General features: G+C 45.0%; 1 protein-coding gene across 3 annotated transcripts in view; it reads right to left on the reverse strand.

The window, feature by feature from the left end:
* DCX (doublecortin) overlaps nt 1–21,894 on the reverse strand; it is a 143,062-nt gene that overhangs the window by 74,086 nt on the left and 47,082 nt on the right. Inside the window, exons 2-3 of one of the 3 annotated variants that reach the window (XM_080365914.1) lie at nt 11,193–20,890; nt 9,255–9,645 (exon numbers count right to left, since the gene is read on the reverse strand). In XM_080365914.1, coding sequence (XP_080222040.1) covers nt 9,255–9,618 — 364 coding nt within the window. In that variant the 5' untranslated portion in view covers nt 9,619–9,645; nt 11,193–20,890. The other 2 variants (XM_080365915.1, XM_080365913.1) reach the window with 2 other exon arrangements.

The following is a 21,894-nucleotide window of genomic DNA, read 5'->3' on the forward strand; positions in this document are numbered from 1 at the left end:
TAAGGCAGAATGTTACATTCAATTGGCAAAGGTGTAAATACGGATTTCCAAACAGCCCACTGATTTCTACAGAATTTTGTGTTCCAAGCATGTGATGCATCCAGTATAGTGTTCATGTAGTTGTCCTTCTGCTGACCAAAATGCATTTTTGGTGAAGACACTGAGACAATCCCTTCACAGAATGTATGGTGAGACCACTAACAGGTACACAAACAGAAGGCTTTAATAGGCTTAAAACAACAGTCTATGTAGTATTTATGTCCTTATTAATGCCAAGTGATGCATGTCAGAAGCAGCTATAGAAAAGACACAGGATGCTAACTTTTTTTTAACCCTGATTTTGTACCCAGTTTGCCAGAAAGTGATGTGGACTTGTGGTGCTTACATCACCAACTGCAGCCTTGCTCCATCTGCCCAAGTGCATAAAATGAACAAAATCAATTATCAACAGGAAGCAGATACTGTGTTTTCCCTTCTGAAGATGGGACAGAAATACAGAAGGGCGAAGACAGCTAACAAGGGTTGTGACGAACACTGTCAGTTGAGCATTTTACCAACTAGTGTATCCCAAACTAATGCAATAATTCCAGCAGCGGGTTCTGGTGGCGTGAACAAACAATAAAAAAATCTATATTTGAGGCATGTGTGCTATCAGCAAAACTCCTCAATAAACTGACCATGTAGTACCTACAGCTGAAGCTCCTTAATTCCTTCTATTTCTTAAATCTGACTCAAATGAAACATAAAGATACCCCACAGAGTACCATACATTATACAGAATTCCCACTGGAGATACTGTTTTCCAGAAGCATTGAATACTTTAAATCTTTCTGATTAATAAGTGATAAGTTGTGGTTTATTTATCTGCTTCAGCCAAGCAACACCTGGCACGGAGGGGGCCTATGCTTCTCTCCAGTTTCACAACTGAGTGTGAAGTGCAGCAGGGGGAGTTAGAGATGCTCACAGGGAATTAGCCACCCTAAGAACCTGAGCCCTCCCAAGCCCATAATCCCTGGGCAGCAGAGCCCTTATAAGCGTGCTCAACAGAACTGTAGCATTATCCTTTGAGAAAAGGGATTTCTATGTTTAAATGCAATGCTAGGAATAAGTGATTTGAATACTATCCTCATCCCTGCCCTAGGCCCGCCTGTGGAAGGTCCTGACTTCACCTGCATGTCTGCTTCCCTACCTGAAAAACAAATCAGCAATATCTGCCACTGAAGTGTTGCAAGGCTTGACTTTCATCTGTGTGCACATGATACTGTGGGGCAGAAGATGCCACCATGAAAGAAAGTGTATATTTGTACCGTGTTCTATAAACACAAGGTGTTGCAGTGTGTTTTCCATTAATAAATTCTACGTTTTAAAGTATGTGGAAAAGATTATTGGTCTGTTTAGCACAGTACTATTACTCTTACTTCCAGCTGATTCATTTGAAATTCATCACTCATACCATTGCTGTCTGGTGTATTTACAACAGCATACACCAAAGGTAATAGTGGTATGAAGGCAACACTCATTCTCCTAGGCTTTGTTTCCACAAATGTGGTATTGGGTTATATATACATCAGCCTTTCAAATTATGCTCACAGACAGAAGTGGAAAATGTAATCTGCCCTTTCTCACATTGATTCATTTAACCCAAATCCTAGCAAATATTTTATTGAATTCTAAAACTGGAGAGAAATTTCCTTGGAGTGACAATTCAGAATCACAGTTCAGAACAGCAGCTCTTCTCAGCATAATTTCTGCAGTTATAGCAGGAAAACTCCTGAAAAAAAGAGCTTTTCTTTCCTTCTTACCCAACCTAAAGATGTAAGCTGAAGTGATTTAAAAACCACTTCAACTGATGTCTTCCCAAACTCAGTTTACAGCCCTCAAAATAATAGCAAAATTATCATTCATGTTCCTCGGTGAGGCACATCCCTTTTACCATTTGGCAGCCAGGAACACATACTATTTCATTTACCACTGCTGGGTTTTACCCAAACCTCACCATGAGGTGGTAGCAGGGTTGGGCAAGCATGGGCAGGAGACTTGTGAACTTTCCAGCTTTGAAGATGTGTACTGTGGCCAGAAGATCATAAAAGAGAGAGATCTTATGGGGAATAGTGCTACCACAGAAAGAGCAGTTTCTTGGTTTCTCTGCTACATCCACCTATGCTAAGCCTATAATGAGAAGTCAAGGTGTACAATTTTGCCAGTCAAAGAAACATAACTGATAGACCCAGCATGGTTGCAGAAGACGTGCACAGCATAACAGAAGGAAAGGGGAGGGAGAGGGTATAAGATTTTGTCAAAAGCAAAAGAAACAACTCCAAGAATTATATTGGTCCCCAGCCTAAGCATAAAAATCTGTGCACAAATATTTTCAGGAACACGTCTTCAGACAGCAAGCAGCTGTGTACATGTGCAGAAGTCCAGCTATAAGCCATGAGAAGGTATGATGAACAGCCACGTCATTACTTCCAAACAAAATCCCAGATGGGAGGCCCAAAGAGACACATTCGTGCATTGGGGGTAGAAGGCTTTTGTAAGAGTGAGAAGCATCACCCCGACAAGATCCAACCTGAAGCTGAACGCCACGCTATGGGCAAGACACCAATGGTGCTAAGGACAGCATTTTTTAAGTGCAGAGCCAGGTCAGCGCAAAGTGCCCTTTCTGCACTGCAAAGCCAAAGCCCTGCAGGATGATGTGCACTTGTCATCATGCCAGCATGCTCCAGAGGTGTCACAATTTCTATCATGCCACCAAACGAGCCAAGGCATTTATTTATTCCTTCTATCCTGCCCTCAGCAATAGATGGACTGACTGTAGACCTTTACCTTCAGTCATGATAAGCATATTTGCTATTTGAAGCCATTGCTTGTATCACACTGAATTACTCTGCCTACGCATTACTGTGCTACCAATTTGATAGAAGCACAAGGTGATTATTCAGCTTCTAAAGAAGGAATGATCTCAGCAAAGATAAGGTTTGCCTTAGAGAAGGTTTCTTAGAAAAACTCTAAGCTCAAGATGAGTGCTAATCCTTCAGTCCTGTTACAGCAGCTCCTTGTGACAATACTAAAAATGACAGGCTGTACTTTCAGTAAAAGTTATCCTTTCTCAGCATGCAGCAGCAAGTTTTCAAGTATAATGAACTGCGGGCAGAAGCCTCATGAGAAAAATCAGGAAAGCTGGATTGAGGCCATTTTGAAAGTGTAAATTTCCAAAAACAGTCTCTGTGGGCTGCAGTCAATTATTTCAGTTGTTAACTCTGCTTTTGCAAAGTTGAGATGGTGCTACTATGCCCAGCTTTCATGTTTCATGGCGTTTACTATGGCTTCAATAGGAATTAAGTAGATTTAACACCTTGCAGAGTTCATTACATACAGTGTTAAAGTAGGCCTTTAGTTTCAAACACATTAACTTCCTGCTACTTTATGCATTAAAAAGGATCTTTGCCGCAAGACCTACTCCACTGTGGCAAAATGAATTCTGGAAGAGCTTCCTTCCTTTGGCTTTTCCACAGGGAGCTCTTCTTTGAGAAAAGCACCTCTTGTTCTGTTGAAAAAGTGAAAGAAATGTGTGATTACAAATCACCTTCAAAATCACATGATGCCCATAAAGCATGTATGGGACCACACCAGTCCCAATGTGACAGCCAGGATGAGCAAGCAAATACAACAGAACCAGAAGGATAAGTGTTGTTATATAGGATGTAATTAGCCAAGCTGTCAGGACAACAGTCATAGAAAACAGTGCCACAGGTATCAGTAGTGGACTACATGAATTTCACTTTTGCAGGCAAACTGGAAGATGCACACATTGGGTGGAGATTGCAACATACTTCCTATAAGCCCCTTGGTCCCAGCACACACTGGCCTCTGTACAGCACCAGGGTGGAGTCCCTCCTATGATTACTTTAAACACTCCTGGACAAGATTTTGGAAAAGATTCCCCAGGGCATGACAGGATACAAAGAGCTTGGAAACACTCTCTGAAACATCTCACACAGCCCAAGTATGTTTGCAATGAAACCCCACTGAGCAAAGCAAAATCATGTTCAGCTTTTTCTTATGTTTAATCTGAGGCAAGAACAAAATTCAGACAACTAGCCCAACACAGGAGAAGGGCATAGATCCACTCTCGGATGGGCCCTCTGACCACAATGCAAGGGGGGCTGTGCCTAACAGCCTGAGCATACCAGGAGCTCAGAAGGAAGGAGTTCTACAGCTTCAACTAAATGTCGAGTCTCCCAAGTTCTAGTTTTAATCCATGTCTGCATTTCTGACTTTACTGACCACCTCTAATCCATGCTATATTTGTATTTGATGGGTGCATTTCCACACGTATTTCTGACCCTGACCACACACAGCAAGGGATGCTTAATTCACATGAAACCATGCACTGACTAGAAGCAGGTCCAAAGTCCGCTTATAATAAAATACCTGAAAGATACAAGTACCTCCAAACCAATGACCAGACCCTGAAAAGGGCTCAGGAAGGGAATGAAAGCAACTGAACAAAAAAGCTCAGAGCTCTGACTTCCATCTTTGTCTATGGACTTTGGACAAACAAGTCAGACTGCTTTTCCGCATCTCAGCTCCTCATCAGTAATAATCCCTTCTTCCACCTTGAAACTTCAGACCATAATCTCCCCAGGCCAGAGCTCTCCTTACAGATTTAAATATTGCCTTGCACAGCAGGACGCCCCATTTAGTTGGGGTCTCAAAATACATTGTGAAAAATGTCTTACCTTTACAAGTGGGGAATTTGGCTTCTGGGAAACTATCAGTCCCTCCCTCCAGAGAAACAAACCAGTCTCCACCAGTACTGAGACGAACTGGGATCTGCAATTACTTCAGCAGCTAGGAGTTTGCCCTGTGCCTTTCCCTCACTTTCAAGTTACATCTCACCATCCCTTTCACTATGCCAAGAAACTGCTAGTGGGGCCACATGGGAAAGCAGCAAAATTATGAAGTAAACTAAAAAAGAAAAAAAATCTTTTAACCCACAAAGAGCAAGCTGCAACCCGAGTTTGGAACACGTGGCCAAGAACAGAATTTCTTAAGTCATCTTTGCTGCTGAAGTCAATGTGTAACATCAGCTTCCACCCTTATCCAGCCCCTCCATTCAAAGATAAAGCCATCAGAGCTGAGGCGGGGAGAATCTGCAGTCTCATCACAATGTGTCTACAACATAAAGGCTTAAAATGAACCAAGGAACAAAGTACCCTGTCCAGATGTCAAAGGCAACTAGGTTTTAGTAGAAACTTGGATGATAATGTGAGATGCTCTACTATCAGCTTGAACAAGGTTTGAAAAGATGGCATATGACTTCTTTAGTATTTTTCATATTCAAGTTTTCTCACAGCACAAGGCACGGAATTAATGTTACAGCAGTGGCTCACCAATAATCTATAAAGGCAGCTTCATGTATTGACTTCCTAAAGCCTTGGTTACTTGACCCAATTATAATATGAAAGGGAATAAAGATCACCTGGTGCTCTTTTCAAAGATTTTACTTATTGACTAAAACCACCATGACAGAAGTAGCACTTGGGCCCAATATCCACTCCTGACTCAGCCAAGAGATTATGCAAGTGGGAGATGCTGTCAGCAATTTACCTGCAGTCAAGACCAGCTGTAACAGTGCAGTAATAGGAGGCTGTACTGCATTAAACTAGCATATAGATAAAGAAGGAATACAGTCCTAATCAATGGCAGCATGTGCATAATTTACAAATTCATTAGAACTGAATGCTGAAAATAGGGAGTCAAGATTAAGACAATGACTACAGTAATGGAAGATGGCCATTATAGTGAAAGGAGGGAAAAGAAAAATGGAACAAGTGCATTTTCAGAGAAGGACATTGGGAGACATGGACATAGACAGCTCTCTGGTACAGAAGGCAGTATGAAAAAACACAGCCAGTGACAGGTGAGGAAGAACTCAGCAGGCAGCAAAGAGCACCTCTGTGACAGAGTCCTGGTGGCCTTCCAAAACATGAGGCTTTAGGATTCAGTACAGGAAAAGACCAAGAGACAAATCCCAACCGGCAACTAGGAGTGATGTGGCCAAAGAGTAAGAGAGAATTCCCAATCTGTCCAAGAAGGAACAGGTGAAGCAAAACATCCATCCAGAACCTTGAGAACAACCCTGAATGCTGAGTCTGGAGACCAGAAGGGTTATTTCCAAGTCCTATTTAATTAGCAGCACACCAAGTAGGTTTTGTTCACCTGAAATGTCTGTCTCAAGGATATTGGTACCGTGCAATATCATTCTCTGCCCTCCAGAAGTACATTCAGACTACACCATAAAAGCACATTTTTAAAGTCATGCAAAAGTAATCAAGTGCTTAGAACATGATATGAAATATTATCAGTAATTCACCAGCTTTTGCAATCAAACTATTGAGATGAGCCGAGCCTCTCTGATTACTTCTTTTCCTGGGTTCTACTTGTTTATTGGAAATTACAATTATAAATTAGTCACATTACAGCGACTAGAACTAGTTTATTTACCCTCAGTCTCCAACCAGAAAGCTAATTTATATGGCAAACATATACTGTTTGTGTATGTACTGTTCTTGTATGTCACAGCACAATTTCTCTGAAGTTCAGTTTTTCCATGTGTGTACCTAGCACAGTTAGACAAACACCCAGGCTAACAGCACAGTTTACCACTAGGTTGGTTACAACCATGGTATTATAAATCAAAAGCAATGTCTTTCCCAGATTGCTTTTCTACAACAAATGCATAGGCCATCCCTAGAAATATTGACAGTTTAACAATAACAATATTCCCAAAACAGCATGCAGATCTACTTTTGCGTTTTCAAACACTGGATTCCTTTGTTTTGACTCTACTCAGATTGTATTTTCCTAGTTGATGTGCTGCTGAGGACCCAGCCACACAGACAATCCTATTTTTGTTTTAGTGCCATTTCTTCAGTGCTATTTCCAGATATCATTTTGGCCAAATGCCAGCATCTCCTGCCTGTACCTTAACCAATAAAAGATATTTTCAAGAACTAGGTACCTTCTTACCTGCAGCAAAACCCAGTGCAAAGCAGGTATAACTAAAGGTCCCTTCACTTCACTGACAAAAAGCAGGAAGAGTATAAATGGAGGAAGAGTATTAAAAGAGAATAAAGAACTGCACTTTCTCCTGTGGAGTTATTCCTGTAGATTTACATAAAACCTAGGACAAGCAGAACTGAGATGTGTCATTAGAGAAAGGCTGTGGCCATATTAAGAGATCAGAATGAAACATGGCAGAATCTCTAAAATTAAGGGAGGCCACACCTCCGTTTGACAGCTGTAACTGGGCTGAGAATAACTCCACTACGACTGCATCATCTCTCTGAAAGGCAGCAATTTCTTCCCAGTAAAACTCCTCTATGGAAACCAATATTTATTCTGTGTGCTTGTCCCTACAAAGTATTTTGGGGAAACGAGTATCCCACTTGACAGATCAGGAATTCTAGGGAGAGATGCTTTAGTCAAGGTCACACAATGACTCACTGCTGAGGCTGCCCCTGCAGTTCAGTGGCTCACACACTCACATCCATTGTCTTTTATTGAAGGCAAAACCCTTGTGGATTTTCTGTAGCTGACCAAATCAGCCAGGTCATCTGCTTGGGGGGAAACATCAAGGAGCAGGGAAGAGTAACTCCCCTCCTGCAACAGTAATCAGGACATTCCAGTTCCAAACAAAGAACAGAATATCTGAATTGCTCAGGGAAGAGAAAAGCAGGGTGGCTGCGGGTGTCCCCTGTGCGGGTGTCCCACTTGGGTTTGCCACCAGCAGAGCCTACCCACGGCCATGCCTTGGGCAAAGAAGTAGGACTGACCCTGAAGCAGTTTCATCCTGGGGGTCCTGCTGCCACTCCCCGAGAAAGGCAGCACCCCCAGCAGCAGCCCACTGCTGCAGAGGGAGCTCTCCAGGCACAGGCAAGGCTGGCAGCTGAGCTCCACAGCAGTAAGCCTGCCCCCAGATCACCCCCTCCAGAGGGCAGGAAGATTGATTTTTGACTCATCCTTCACCCCACAGTCCAAGTGGCACTCAGGAATAGGCACACCAGCACCCTTTCCAGATACAGGGGTACACTCAGACCTGCCACGCAGGGGATGCCTTCCCACACTCCCCCACAGACCTACTGCAGCAGCCCACCCCACCACACACAGTCCTGGCAGAAACACTCCCCAGTACGCCCCCTTACACACACAGTCCCATCTGAACATCTCAATACACCTCCCTTCCATACAGACCCTGCATGAACCATATTCAGATGCAGCAGATGAACTCCCAACGCCCTCTCCACAAACACCACCTTGCAAGAATCCCCCCCAGAACTCCCCCTTACAGATGCAGCCCAACATACCTCCACACACTCCCTAACCACAAACCCTGATGCATACCCTCTGCATGAACCTTCTCAAGGAATCCCAACACCTCCTCTGCAATTAAGCCTCCTTACACCTTCCTCCACACACATACACACGTATAAACCCACAAATTTCACCAAGTGCAACCCACCCAAAACACTCTTCTCCGTACACACACCTTGTTCATCAACTCACCCCTCTAAACACACAGCATTAACCCAACACCCCTCCATACACTTCCCAAACATTGTAAAAAACCCAGCACCCCACCTTCCACACACCCACCACATGCACCCCCAACACCCACTGCACGCACCCCAACACACCCCCTCCACACACACTCAAGTCCCTGACCACACCCCTACGCACACACATTGTGCACAAAGCCCTCAGAACACCCCCATACAGTGTGGGGGTGCATAAATCTCTCCCACCCCCATTACACACACTACATGAATCCCCCAGCACCCATTGTTTGTCCATTCATACCCATCCACCCCAGTGGGAAGCCCACATCACTCCACAGCCACCCCCTGCACCCATCTGGGACATTCCCCCCCGCCCCAGCCTGGACAGGCAGGGGACACCCTCAGACAGCCCCTAAGTGATGGACACAGCCATGTCTAGCCAAGAGTAAGACACACCTCTCTGGCTTCACATCTGCACCCGAGAGAGCGTGCTGGGGGACACCCTGGGGGTGTCAGTCCCTGCACTGCCACCCTCTCCCACACCTCTCTGGAGGGGAGGGTGGATGGGTGCACAGAGGGGCAGAAGCATCCCTGAGCGCCCAAGAAAATGTGACCTTAACAGCAGACCCAAGTGGTGCAGCCCCCTTCCCACCCCGCCTCCTCACTGCACCAGACAGCGATGCTAATTACCTTCCTCCAGCTCATCCATGCTCCCGATCTTCCGCGACCCATCGATGGTGTAAATGTAACGGACTCCCTGAGGCAGATTAATGTTGTCGGACAGGGACCGGGTCAGGTCAGCCAGGAGAGCATCAAAACTTCGGAAGCGGTCAGAGGACACGGCATATACAATCCCCTTGAAGTAGCGGTCCCCGTTGCGATAGAAACGCACCTTCTTGGCTTTCTTCTCATTACTCAGTGCCTGTAAGGTCCTGGTTCTGTAGAAGCTACAGTGAGCACTGTGAGTGGGGCTGGGCAACCCATTCATACGTGAGCCTCGCATGTTTCTGGACGCCTTGTCTCTTTCGTCAAAGTGTCCAAAATCAAGTTCCATAGTTTGGTGAACCCTAAAGAACTGAAGCTGAGCAGGAAGGAGACGGGGAGAGAAGAAGTGCAAAGGGACAGGTTAGAGCCAAGCAGAGCCACAATGCAGAGAGAAAAATGACACTACTGCAAGAGCTGTGTCTGGAGCAGGACAGATGCATTTGGGAAGCTCCCCCTCCCCTGACCCAGATTTGTATCGATTCTGGGGGACTGAGGGTAGGAGGGGTCCTTGCATTTTGAAAGGGATCCAACTACTGGGGGCAGGGAACACGTTTCTAGAGAGCCAGCTGCTTGTGCACCTGGGAGTTTTCAAAGTGCAGTAAATTGGGACTTGAGGCCAAAGGGGTACATGGCAATCACAACTCAGCCCCAAAAAACTCGTCCAAACACCAGTTGGCAATGAATTAAACCTCTGAGCCCTGTGAGGTTTCCTTTGGTGACAGAAAACAAGGAGATCCCAGTAAGTCAGCCCTTCAATCTGTCAAATCATGGAAGGAACCAGAGCATCTGAATGTTTAACATTAGAATAAACTGGCATTTATGAAAGAATGGTCACAGGGGAATAAGCAGTTTCTTTGTGACAGCCTGTTCAATAAGGGTTAGCAATGAGATCCAACCCACCCTTCCCCCTATCCGCAGCCCCCTCCTAGCCCATCAATCAATTCCCAGGACCAGCCTACATCTCTAAGAAGAAATGACTGGAAAGAAAAATCTGTCATTGAAACAAGGCTTTGGTAAGCTCTTTTCAGCCTCGAGTCTCCTCTGAATCGCATTTCTGCTGCCGTTTAATGAGGAGGAGAAAATAAAGGGGTTATTTCCACCCCCCTTCCAGCCTTAAGTGATTTAATTGCTGGAAGTGCCCCTACCCAAGGGACACACCGCCCCTGCTCCTCACCTTTCATTGTTCTGAGCGCGGGGGGGCTCCTACCGCAAGCGACTAGCACAGAAAAGCTGAGACTTGAGCTGACACCCAGCAAGCAGGAATTTCTGCATGGTCTCTAATTCGTGCTCAAAAGCAACCTTCTTCCCGCACTAAACCCCAACACAAAAGGAGGAGGAACCCCCAATTCTGCAATAGAAAGACCCTTCCACTCACCCAGCACAGCGAGGAACAAGCAACTCACGTATGTGGCTTGCATATTAACACAGGGCAGAAAGGGGATTTACACCGGCACTTGGCAGCCAGGTATAAATCTAGGAAAAGCTGTTGCTATCTCTTCCCCATGCCTTAGATTTGCCAGGACGAAGCTCCTTCCCTGTATTTTACAATGTCCGTGGCATGTGCGAGAAAAATCATTGTCCCTGGTCTGCAATAAAGCAGAACGTGACAATGCAGGCGATCTGCACAGAAACCCCAAGTTGGGGACATTTTCACCACAATGCTAGTTGGGGTAGATTCAGTCCGGTGTCATGCACTGAACAATGAAACATCCAAGCAACTTCAGGAACGAATCAAAGGATGCAGGGCGTTTTGATTTTAAAATGAACTGCAGATGCTGTAAGGTACTAAGAAAAAGATTCGTCCTTTCTGTCTGACATCTGTTACTTTTCTGCATGCAAGCCACTCAAAAAAGCTCTACTCACCGGTTTTCAGCGTGCAGGGTGGAGATGCTGAGAGAAAGAAAACCAGGCTCACTCTGCCTTTGTTGTCTGAGCTCCAAGCAAGAAATTCCTGCCAGGGTGGATGAGACGCCTCCTAGGTCCTAGTGCCTTGTTCCATCCCTTCACAGTAACTTTGCCTCAGTGGTTTTCAATCCCATCATCAGCCGTCTGCTTGTAGCTTCACTGTATTTGAAAGAAAAAAAAGGGTGTGTCCATTCCAGCTCTGGATATGTTAACAGATGGGTAAATAAAATGTTTAAAGTTGCAAGTTTGGGGGTGATGTTCTGTAGGATGCAAATTTTCCCTTGGTTCTAGCTTCACCAAGAAGGCATCTGGCCTCACTGGGGGAAAAAAAAAAAAAAAAAAAAAAAAGGAATAAACAAAAAAATACAAAAAAATGCCAAAACCAAGAGCATAATCTGATGTACCAATATTATAGGATTACCAGTACAGGGAGGTCATCACTACAATACTACAGTGTGTTCAAATGCTGGCACAGGACCCCCGTGCATCAGGAAAGCCAGTAAGAAGCCAGTAAGAAAGAAGTTGACTGGTGGAACTGGGCACAGTTCTGCTCCTGTAATGGTTTTACACAGCATTCACAGTTTATGCTGGCAAGCAGAAAGGGAGAATTCACTTGGTGGTTCTGCATGAGGTGCCCCTGAATAATTTTTCTCCGTTAACACTGGACACAAGCCAAAGCCAGAGCTCTGAATCCCAGTTCATCCAAATCCCCAAGGGGTTTAAGATGGAGTCATTTGACACAAGCTTAACCCAACAGATTCAGCCTGGCTTATATCCCAAACCAGAAGTTTATTTTCTGATTCCACTGCAGGATTCAGCTGTATCAAAATTATACCAGGATCTTTCACTTTGACAGCAGAATCTTTCACCTGCTTTCTGGATGGAGATTTCAATCCTGCAGTTAGAACAGCACCACTAACCCTGCTGGTGCTGGTCACAACTTTCCTTTTAGAAAATAATGGGATTTGGAAATGGGAGGGTCTTCCCATCTGTAAAAGGAAATCTTCCCTAACAACGCAGTGTCTGTTTTGAATGAAAACATCAGATGTTGTCATTTTGGCATATCATAGCAGCATCACATTTACACAGAAAAAGTTAGCATTTATTCCAGCTTTGTCTGCCCTGTATATGATAGTCCAGGCAACACTGACACAAACCCACAGAGAGCTCATCTTTGTTTGCCAGCAACATTCACACATGACATTTGCAAAAAGTTTCTTACTCCCTGAAACCATCTTTTATTCAAAGGCTCCCATGCATCCTCCACTAAAGCTGTTGGCCGCTCCCTTCTGTGCTTGGTGGGATCACTACAAAGAACACAGATCCACTCTCCTTCCTCAGGAATTAGCACTTGAGAGGACCACAGGAAAGAGCAGTGCTCTCCAGGGCATATTTCAGTAGGGTCTGCAAGACGTAGGTGGGACTTCCAAGTGTTTGCCTTCCCATTAGATCCCATTCGAAACTGGATAATACCTGGCCATTCATCACCATGTGCTTAATCTGTCCAGGATTAACAATTCTTCCCTATACCACAATACTGCTGTAAATATAAACTTACTCATACTTTAAAAATGTGCCAAAGATACAAATTGTTATGCATGTGCCAAGTACAGTAACAGCAAGAATAGAGAAAAGGAAACCAAATTCAGTTTTCAGTGGTGCACAGTGCTTTGACAGAGAAGAGGCAGACTGTTTGGGATGATGTCTAAGGACTTGGATAGTACCCCAGGGTAGCCTGGCAGGAAAATGTAAACCCATGCAGTCAGTGGAATTTATTAATCCACAAGTTTGACTTGTATGGAGAGTTCTGAGTATCTCAAAGTGCATTAACACATGGCTTTTGACTTCTTTCCACATCTGAGACCATACCCACTGGTGATAAGAAGAAGCATGTCTATATGGACATGTCTGCTCAGGACACTGCCAGAAGCTTTTTGGATGGGGGGATGGGCACTTCCTTTCAAAAACAGAATTACTCCAGCAAGAGACTAGTATTTGTTCCTAACTGACGGATAAGGGTTCTATAGCCAATGATGGTAATGTTCATCTTGGGTAAAACCTCAAGTTACTCCTAAAAGGTGCCCAAGTCACCTTCAGTATGTTGCCCTTCTTTAATCCTGCCACAAGACAAGAAGGATCTCAGCAGGCAGAGCATCATCAGAAGTGAAAAGCCCTGGAGCCAGACTGATTTCACATGTTCTCAGTGAATTGCACCATATTTGCTTCTCTTCAAAGGAGAATAGGATCACCTCATACTACAGACATTGGCTGGGCTATGTAATAAGACATAGAAATAAACAGCGCTTTCTTGATGAATGCAAGAGCCTGCTCCCCACTTCATTTCTGCTGGCCAGAGACAAGACCCTTCAGGAGTTCTTCACTGGCCTTAAGGAGTTAATGCTAGTCAAAACCCATTTACATCAGAACAGACTCACTCTCTAAGACACCATAATCTAAACCATTTTAGGCAGCAAGAGTGACTGAGAATTGGAAAGAAAATTCTTCCCATCAATAATTTAATCTAGCCAAAAAGGAAAGATAAATTTAGCTCTTCAGATAATTTAATCTGCTTTAAATCAGATGAATGATCTTTCCCTCAGGAAGCTAACATTCAGACTCTTGCCTGTGTAACCAAACCTGTATAAAGACATGTTTGCTGACATGGCTGAGCAACCGTGATACTTTGGAAAGGGACAGGCTGCAGGTAAAAAGGATTTTGTGACTACATTGTGCTAACTTCCTCACATACCTAGAAAATCCAGTTTCTAGCATCGTTAGGAGTTGCAGTCTTAAGCACTCCCTATGTCAATGCCCAGTTACTTCACTATACATCAACCTGACTTTATCAAAAATTGCATCTGATAGCACAGCATGTTCTCTGATCAGCATGTAAGTTAAGGTGGTAAGTAGCCAAGGTCTGGCTGCACCACAGATGGTAATTCTGGAAAAATTTAAAACAAGTGATCACTGCTTTTGAAGGAAGTCTTGGATCAACATTTTCAAGTCATCTTGATGCACAAGACGCATTTAATTACATTTCTTATTTTAACCTCTGCTCTTCTGGACTGCCTTGAAAATGTCATCCATGATCGCTACTTTCAAAGCTTTGCTCAATGTGAACTTACACACCAAAACCCTGTGAAATGACAAATTACTATTTCAGGGCTCTGCCAATTATGTCAAGGTGCTCAAAACCAAACACCCATACAGCCAATGGCTCAGGCTTGACCCTATAGAGCAAAAGGCTTTAAATCTGAATCTTCGAAAGAGCTGACAGTTCATCGAAGAATTATCCTATATCAGGCTATAGAGTTAAGTCTCTCCTATATACTATGAGCTAATAAGCAACAGGGACTTGGCAGACTTTCACCATATAACATTTGTTTCCTTTGGAGATTTATTTTTACAGGGACCACACACATCTGAAAGTCTTTTAAATACCAATGCTAGTGAGCCAAAGTCAGCTCAGCCGCTGGGGAGAGAAGGGTGGAGGAACACCTCCATAGCACAGTTTCAACACTCCAAGCCTCGTAACCATCTGGCAGAGGCTGTTCAGACCTTGGAGTCAGAGGGACGGGCCCTTCTACAGCCCGACTCACTGGAAAACCCAAGGAAGCAGCAGGCACAAAGTTTTCAGAGAGAGTGGAAACAGAACCTGGGCTCCAAGGCCAACTCCAGCAGCTGGCCAACATAGGGCTCCCCACCTGTGCTCTGCAGCACGAGTATCTCTTGGGTGAGACCTATCACTCCTCCCAACCCCAGACGCTGTGCTGCATCAGTGCATTTGTGCTGCAGCCCCACACTTTTGGCAGATGCCCTCAATCTCAGCAGATTACTTTGACTTGATAAATCCTGCTGAAGTTTAGGAGAAAGAGGCCTTTACATCCTCCAAGGGATAGACAGGAAACAAGTGAAAAGGCCTTCTCCTGGTCTAAGCAGCCCTTTGTAAGAATCTGGAAACAATGCAGCTCATGAGTTACTCAATGAACTCACTTAAGACATTCCCAACACATCTAGATACAAGAAAGCACTAAAAAATACAGCGGATATCTAAAAGAAAAATACCTTTTGCACTAGGTTTCTTCTGGCTTCATCCCCTCCCTACTACAAGAAAATCACTACAATCAGTAAGTATTTCCCAGCTGAAAACAAATTCCCTGACAGCAGAAAATGAAGCACCCCCACCCCAGTACACACCCCATGATATCTTAGGTAAATTCTGCCAGACACAGCGAGTTCCACAAGTCACATTCCGGTGGCAATTCAGTGGCAGTGTTTTCCCTTAACAGCAATTTGCAAAGCTTGCAGAAAGCCATGGAAACGTCTGCCACATGCATTGCCTGTATCCTGGGGGACATGCAGAACCTCACAGAGGTTGTCAGTACATTTTTGCTGACCAAATTATGCATGATAAATGGCCTGCAAGTCCCAGCCAAGGTCATGACAAATGGAACCACAAGAAATCCAGATGTCTCCTTTCTCTAATGTTGTCCATGAGCTGCACCATAGTAGTTAGGAGACTCAGGACCAAGAATTTAATAACTTCTTGATAATTTCATTTTATACAGTAATTCTAACTGAATACATGATTGCCAGCTTCTCTCAAAATGCCTGCTGAATATAACATCAGTTTGAAGGACTTTCCTGTTGGAATATTAAGTGATGGGAAGAAAAATCCCATCAAAGCAGTCATAGGGGATCATGTCACATTCAAGTTGAAAATGCAAGATGTTTCCTTTCAAACGTAGATCCTCTCTGTCACTCTGAAGGCAGTGACAGTGAAGTCAGATGACACTGGGGGAACATTTGTATGAGATACCCAAACAGCCCATCTTATAAACTTACAAATCACAACAGTAGACCATTTCAGAAGTTGCTTTCCAGCAGAGACTTCCACTCAGTACACTCAGCTAATGTCAACACAGGCTGCAGGATTAGCCATGTGAGTGTCCTAGCCAAACCCTTTCATTATCAAATAGTGAACGGATGTGCACTACAAACCTAGTATTTTAAATAGAAAACAAAAAGATGCCTTCAGTGGCCTTAGGAGACATTAAGAGCTTTTGAGCTCTGATATTCAGCGTGACATAGGACAAAGACTAGAGGTCACAAGAAGGAAAATTACAGCAATCTGGAGTTCACATAGCCTATCTTAGTCTCATTTTAATATTATAATCATTTGTCCGGTCCATGCACGCCAATACATTGTCCATAGGTAGTCTTGATTCAGGCCCACATCATCTTTGGAGCACACACCCCTTACTGGTAGAAGGCTCACACTCTGTCACAGTGTGCTTAAGCCAACACATCTGGCCACTGCAGCAGAGCACGGGTGCTGGAGAACTCCCAGGGTAGCTATAAAGCTCTGAGAAACCTATCTCTTGGCAGGAGATGAGTAATCAGTATTTAGAGTGTGGATTCTGTCTGAGCCCAGCTGTTGTATAGAAGCTTTGAGCTGTCATCTACATTGTAGGAATAATTGTCATTCAGCTTGCTCACCTCCTCCTACCAGCAGTAACAGCTGAGAGCTAGAGGCAGCTCAAAGGTTTTTACGCTCTCCGGGAAAGCAGAGAGAAGAGTGGCAAAACAGTGCTTTTGTGCTGGTGTTTTATTGTTTTCGGGAGATGGTTTCAACCTGGTTTACCCTAATTTTTTTTTTAAAAAAAAGAACAGTAAAGTGATTTTTCATGGCTGCAGATACTGCTTAGCTATCTTGCTACTATGCTTCAGGCACACATATCATTTACCTATAATAAACTATCAATAATCATTGCTTTGCACCTATATTGAGATTTAATGGTAGATACAGCAAAGAAAAAAACCTCATTTAGCTACATTAAAAGAAAAACTTCTGTCCAAAGTCTCATGCAAATTAGAATACACAAGTATACTGAAAGACCATTGTTTAAACATCAGTGAACTGAGGTTTCTTGTTTGCATAGCTGCAGTCTCTCACTCTAGAAAGATGCAGGCTCATTGCAGTCGGGCAGAACAAAAAAAACCAATAAAACACACTGTAATGTTCAAGGTCAGTACTGACATCTTCAGTTCCCTTTCTCCAGCAACCAGAGCCCACACTGCAAACTATATCCTAAACAAAACCAAATCTGATTATTCTTCTCCCAGAATTACTACCAGGCTTTGAGAAGCTGGGTCTTGCATGCAGCAGCCAGCAATACCCTTTTTGTTTCTAGCACAAGGCAGCCTTGAGCACTGGGAGCATGGGAAGAAAGCAAGTTCTAAACACAAGGTGACATGCAAAGCCCTGTCCCCAGCAGCTATTGATGTACACAGGGATTTTAGATACCTCCTAAGAACCTTCATAGAGCTATGTGTATGTTTTATCTTTAAAGCAAAGGTTATGGTATGGAAACACTGTAAGACACTCTGCCTTCTAAATAGCTCTATTTCAAGTACTGAAACTCTGATCTGAACTTCTGCCACTCTTCACCTGTTCCCTCCATGCATACCAGAGTTATGCTGACAAGTGAGGCAGAAGTTCTCCTCCTTGTCTACAGTATGATCATCAAGAGACAAGCATGGGGCATCCTCCTCCTCCATTAGTGCCCCTGAACAGGCTCACTGGAGAGAAGCACCTCATCCAGCAGGGAAACATGACCATCAGTGCTTTGGTACTGAGCTTTTCAGAGGGAAAAAAAAGTAGCCCTTTTTCTGTTGAACATCTGTAGCTTGCTGAAAACTAGATAATTTTTAAATACTGTAGGGGAGTACTAGATGATGATTTGGGAGCTACTGGGCTAAAAGCTGACACCAGAACCACCTCCACAACGTTGATTCTGATGCTCTTTTATCTTCAGATTATGAAGGTTCTGTTCATTAGGAAACCATTCTAAGATAAAAAGTTATTACATACTGCTCACAGATTATCTGTTCTTCCTCATTAAATGAAATTCCCAGCCTGGAAAACTGTGAGGCACGGTATAATTGCACGGGAGAATAAGAACCACACCAGAACATCAGGACCAGTATCACAAAGTTTGGATCAAGAATGAGACCAGAAGAAACGCCTGGTCTTGTCTGAAGGTGCTGTCCACTACACTTCTGATTCAATGAGCTCTCATAAGAGCTAAGCAATAGCAGCCATGTAACCACTCAAGGACAGTAGGAGCTCAGGCATCAGAAGAAGGAGGTTTCCATTTTAGACTAAATTCTAAGCAGTTATTGGTCACCACAGGGCTAGAGCCAAAAGGAAGCTACTGGCAAGCCACAAGGAAATATGGATGTTTCCTGCAACCTGAAACTCCGGAGTAACAAGCCCTACAGCCATTTACTGTTGAGTGCGTAAATGAGACCTGCTCTCCCTTCACTGTGAATTTGAGGATGGTCTTTACATGGGATGCATAGGGGCAAGTAGCTCAAGTCAGGAAATCAACTGATGAAATGCTTTGGTAGTGCAAAAAAAATCAGGTTCAACCCTGACTAGCTGCAAGAAAAGGACATCAGTAGCAGAGTGGCTTTACGAAGGGCCCTCCAGTAGGATCAGCTAAATCACAAAGGCAAGGGCACTCCTACAGCAATAGGCTTCAGCCCCCAGCACTGTATGTACACCCTCAGCATGCTTGCATGTAACACCAGGTTGGGCAGGAGCGTTGATCTGCTGGGGGGAGTAGGAAGGCTCTGCAGAGGGAGCTGGACAGGCTGCATAGATGGGCCAAGGCCAATTGCATGAGGTTTAACAAGGCTTAGTGCTAGGTCCTGCCCTTGGGGCACAAGAGCCCCACACAACACTACAGCCTTGGGAAAGAGTGGCTGGAAAACTGCCTGGAGGAAAAGGACCCGGGGGGGGGGGGGGGGGGGGGGGGGGGCGCTGCTCGTTGGTGGCCACCTGAACATGAGCCAGCAACATGCCCAGGTGCCCAAGGCCAACAGCATCCTGGCTTGTATCTGAAAGCTTGTGGCCATCAGGACAAGGGAAGTGATTGCCCCCCCTATACTCAGCACTAGTGAGGCCACACCTCAAATACTGTTTCAGTTTTGGGCTTCTCACTTAAAGAGGGATGTTGAGGTGCTGGAGTGTGTCCAGAGATGGGAAAAGCTGATGAAGGGTCTAGAGAACAAGTCTTACCCAGGAGCAGCTGAGAGAACTGAGGTTGTTTAGTCTGCAGAGGAAGAGACATGGGGGGGGGGAGGGGGGGGGGGGGGGGGGGGGAAGGGAGGAATCTTATTGCTCTCTACAACTACCTGAACAGAGGTTGTAGGCAGTTGGGGGTCAATCTCTTCTCCCCAGTAACTAGCAACAGGACAAGAAGAAATGGCCTCAGGTGACACCAGGGGAGGTTTAGATTGGACATTAGGAAAAATTTCTTCACTGACAGGGTGGCCAAGCACTGGATCAGGCTGCTCAGTGATGTGGTGGAATCACCATCCCTGGAGGTGTTTAAAAAAAATATGCATTGATGCAGTGGTGGTTTAGTGGTGGACTTGGCAGTCCTGGGTTAACGGTCAGACTTGATGATCTTAAAAGTCTTTTCCAACCTAAATGATTCTAAGATTCTACTTTGTTATGTCCCAACAGAACATCACCAACCATTATACCATGGGATAATGGTATATTATTGTGTAATTGCTACAACCACTGCTTTTGTCCATCTCCTGATTTATTCTAACCACCATAGAAAGGCAGATCAGCTGACTGCAGCCCCTCTACAGAAACAGGGTACAACCATAAATATTAATAGGCCATTGTTTTGTTCTTCGCACCCATGAAGCGCTTTGCTGCTCTACATTAAAGTTTTATTCTGTTTCCAATTAGATATCAAAACTGCTGGATTAGGTGACTTCCACTCACTAGGCAACCCAAGAAGTATTTTCAGTTTGATCCTTAGTTATTAACCCTGAAAGCACAAGGAGCACTCTGCTCAAATACCTCTTACTCAAGGTGAATTCAAGGCCCCCACCACAACATGCATAGCCTTTGCATGGCCTCTGGACATAGTCATGACTTGTTTCATTGTAGTCACCCCTGAGCTCTCAGCACTGCTGACTGGCCCAAACCTCCAGTTTGTAGGCTAAGTCTGTAGACACAGCCCCAAAAGAGAATTGTGAAAGGCAGTGCTTGTCTCACTTTTAGCCCACACAAGCCCAGTCATCTCCAGACTGGCCACGCCAGAGGTGCTCTCACACTCTTCTTCTTTATGGCACTCTTCCCTCACTTCACTTTGGGATATTCATTTTAATATCTTCCATAGGTGTGTGAAAGGGTGATCTGAAAGGGTCAGCAGCAGCGAGCAGTCTAGCACACACCCTGCAGCACCACTCACACTCCATCACACACACCACGCACACAGCAGCAGTAACACCAGCGCACACTGCCTCACTGAGTTCAGCAGATGTGCCAGGGTTGTGAAGCACAGATGATGCTTAAGTTCAGCGCACAAAAAGTACCTCCACTGTGCCTCGCAGAGCAGCACGGACCTGCAGCGTGCCCCTGCCAGCTCCCACAGGCTGGCCAGCAGCCACACCGCCAGGACCTCCAGCAGCCCTCAGCCCTGCCGCTTCTGCTGCCACCGGTGCCTGTAGGACAGCAACGATGCCACCCTGCGGTAAAACTGAGCGTCGGGACTGGAAACGGGGATCCCTCTTCAGGTGCTGATCGGCTCGGAGTGACTGCGGCTCGCCACCGTGCTGTTGGGTCCCTAGAAAGGAGAGGAAGGACACATGGGGACGACAAGCTGCCACCATGCTCTAGCAGCAGCCCTGCTGTACCTATGGGCCATGAAATCCCAAAGAGGGACTTGTAGGAACAAAGGCTAGTCTATCTCTCATGTGAACTTCTGTGGCAAGAAAGAAATTAGCCACCTCTCCTTCCGCCTCCTTGGCGTGGCAGCCCGAATCTAGGAAAGATTCCAGCTTTCTGGCTTGGTGATATGCAAGTACATTGCAAACTCTGAAGCATGCCCAGTGTCCCCCAACCCAGCGAGCAGTAGCAGAGGCCTCACCCTTACACAGCTACAGGACTGACAGCTGTGTGATGGCTATTCAGTATCATAATATGCAGTGTCTGCTCAGCATCACATCACATCCTGCTACAAGTGCTCACTTGCCATCAGAAATTCAGGTAAAGCCAAACAAGACCTTTAGTATTTAATGATAACAGATTTAATTAAAAGGAACTGATAGTCTTGTGTTTCAACTTCCTCCTAGCAATCCAACTCCTATAACTCAGTTATTCTTCCTACATGTTTCAGCATAGATGTATTGGATTTGTGTGGCCAGGTTTTAGTAGCAGGGAGCTACAGGGGTGGCTTCTGTGAGAAGCTGCCAGAAGCTTCCCCAACAGACTTCCAACAGAGCCAGTGCCAGCTGGCTCCGAGAGGGACTCCATGGAAAGGGCACGTGGAAAGGACCCACACTGGATCAGTTCATGAAGAACATGCAGCCCATGGAAAAGACCCACATTGGAGAAGTTTGTGGACCATTTCCCATGGGAGGGATGCCACACAGGAGCAGGGGAAGAGTGTGAGGAGGAAGGAGCAGCAGAGAACATGTGATGAGCTGACCACAGCCCCCATTCCCCGTCCCCCTGTGCTGCTTGTGGGGAGGAGGTAGAGAAATCAGGAGTGAAGTTGAACCCAGGAAGAGAGAAGGGGTGGCAGGAAAGCATTTTAAGATTCAGTTTTATTTCTGATTACCCTACTCT

This window comes from Falco punctatus, assembly GCF_963210335.1.
Source record: "Falco punctatus genome assembly, chromosome: 15".
Taxonomy (NCBI): domain Eukaryota; kingdom Metazoa; phylum Chordata; class Aves; order Falconiformes; family Falconidae; genus Falco; species Falco punctatus.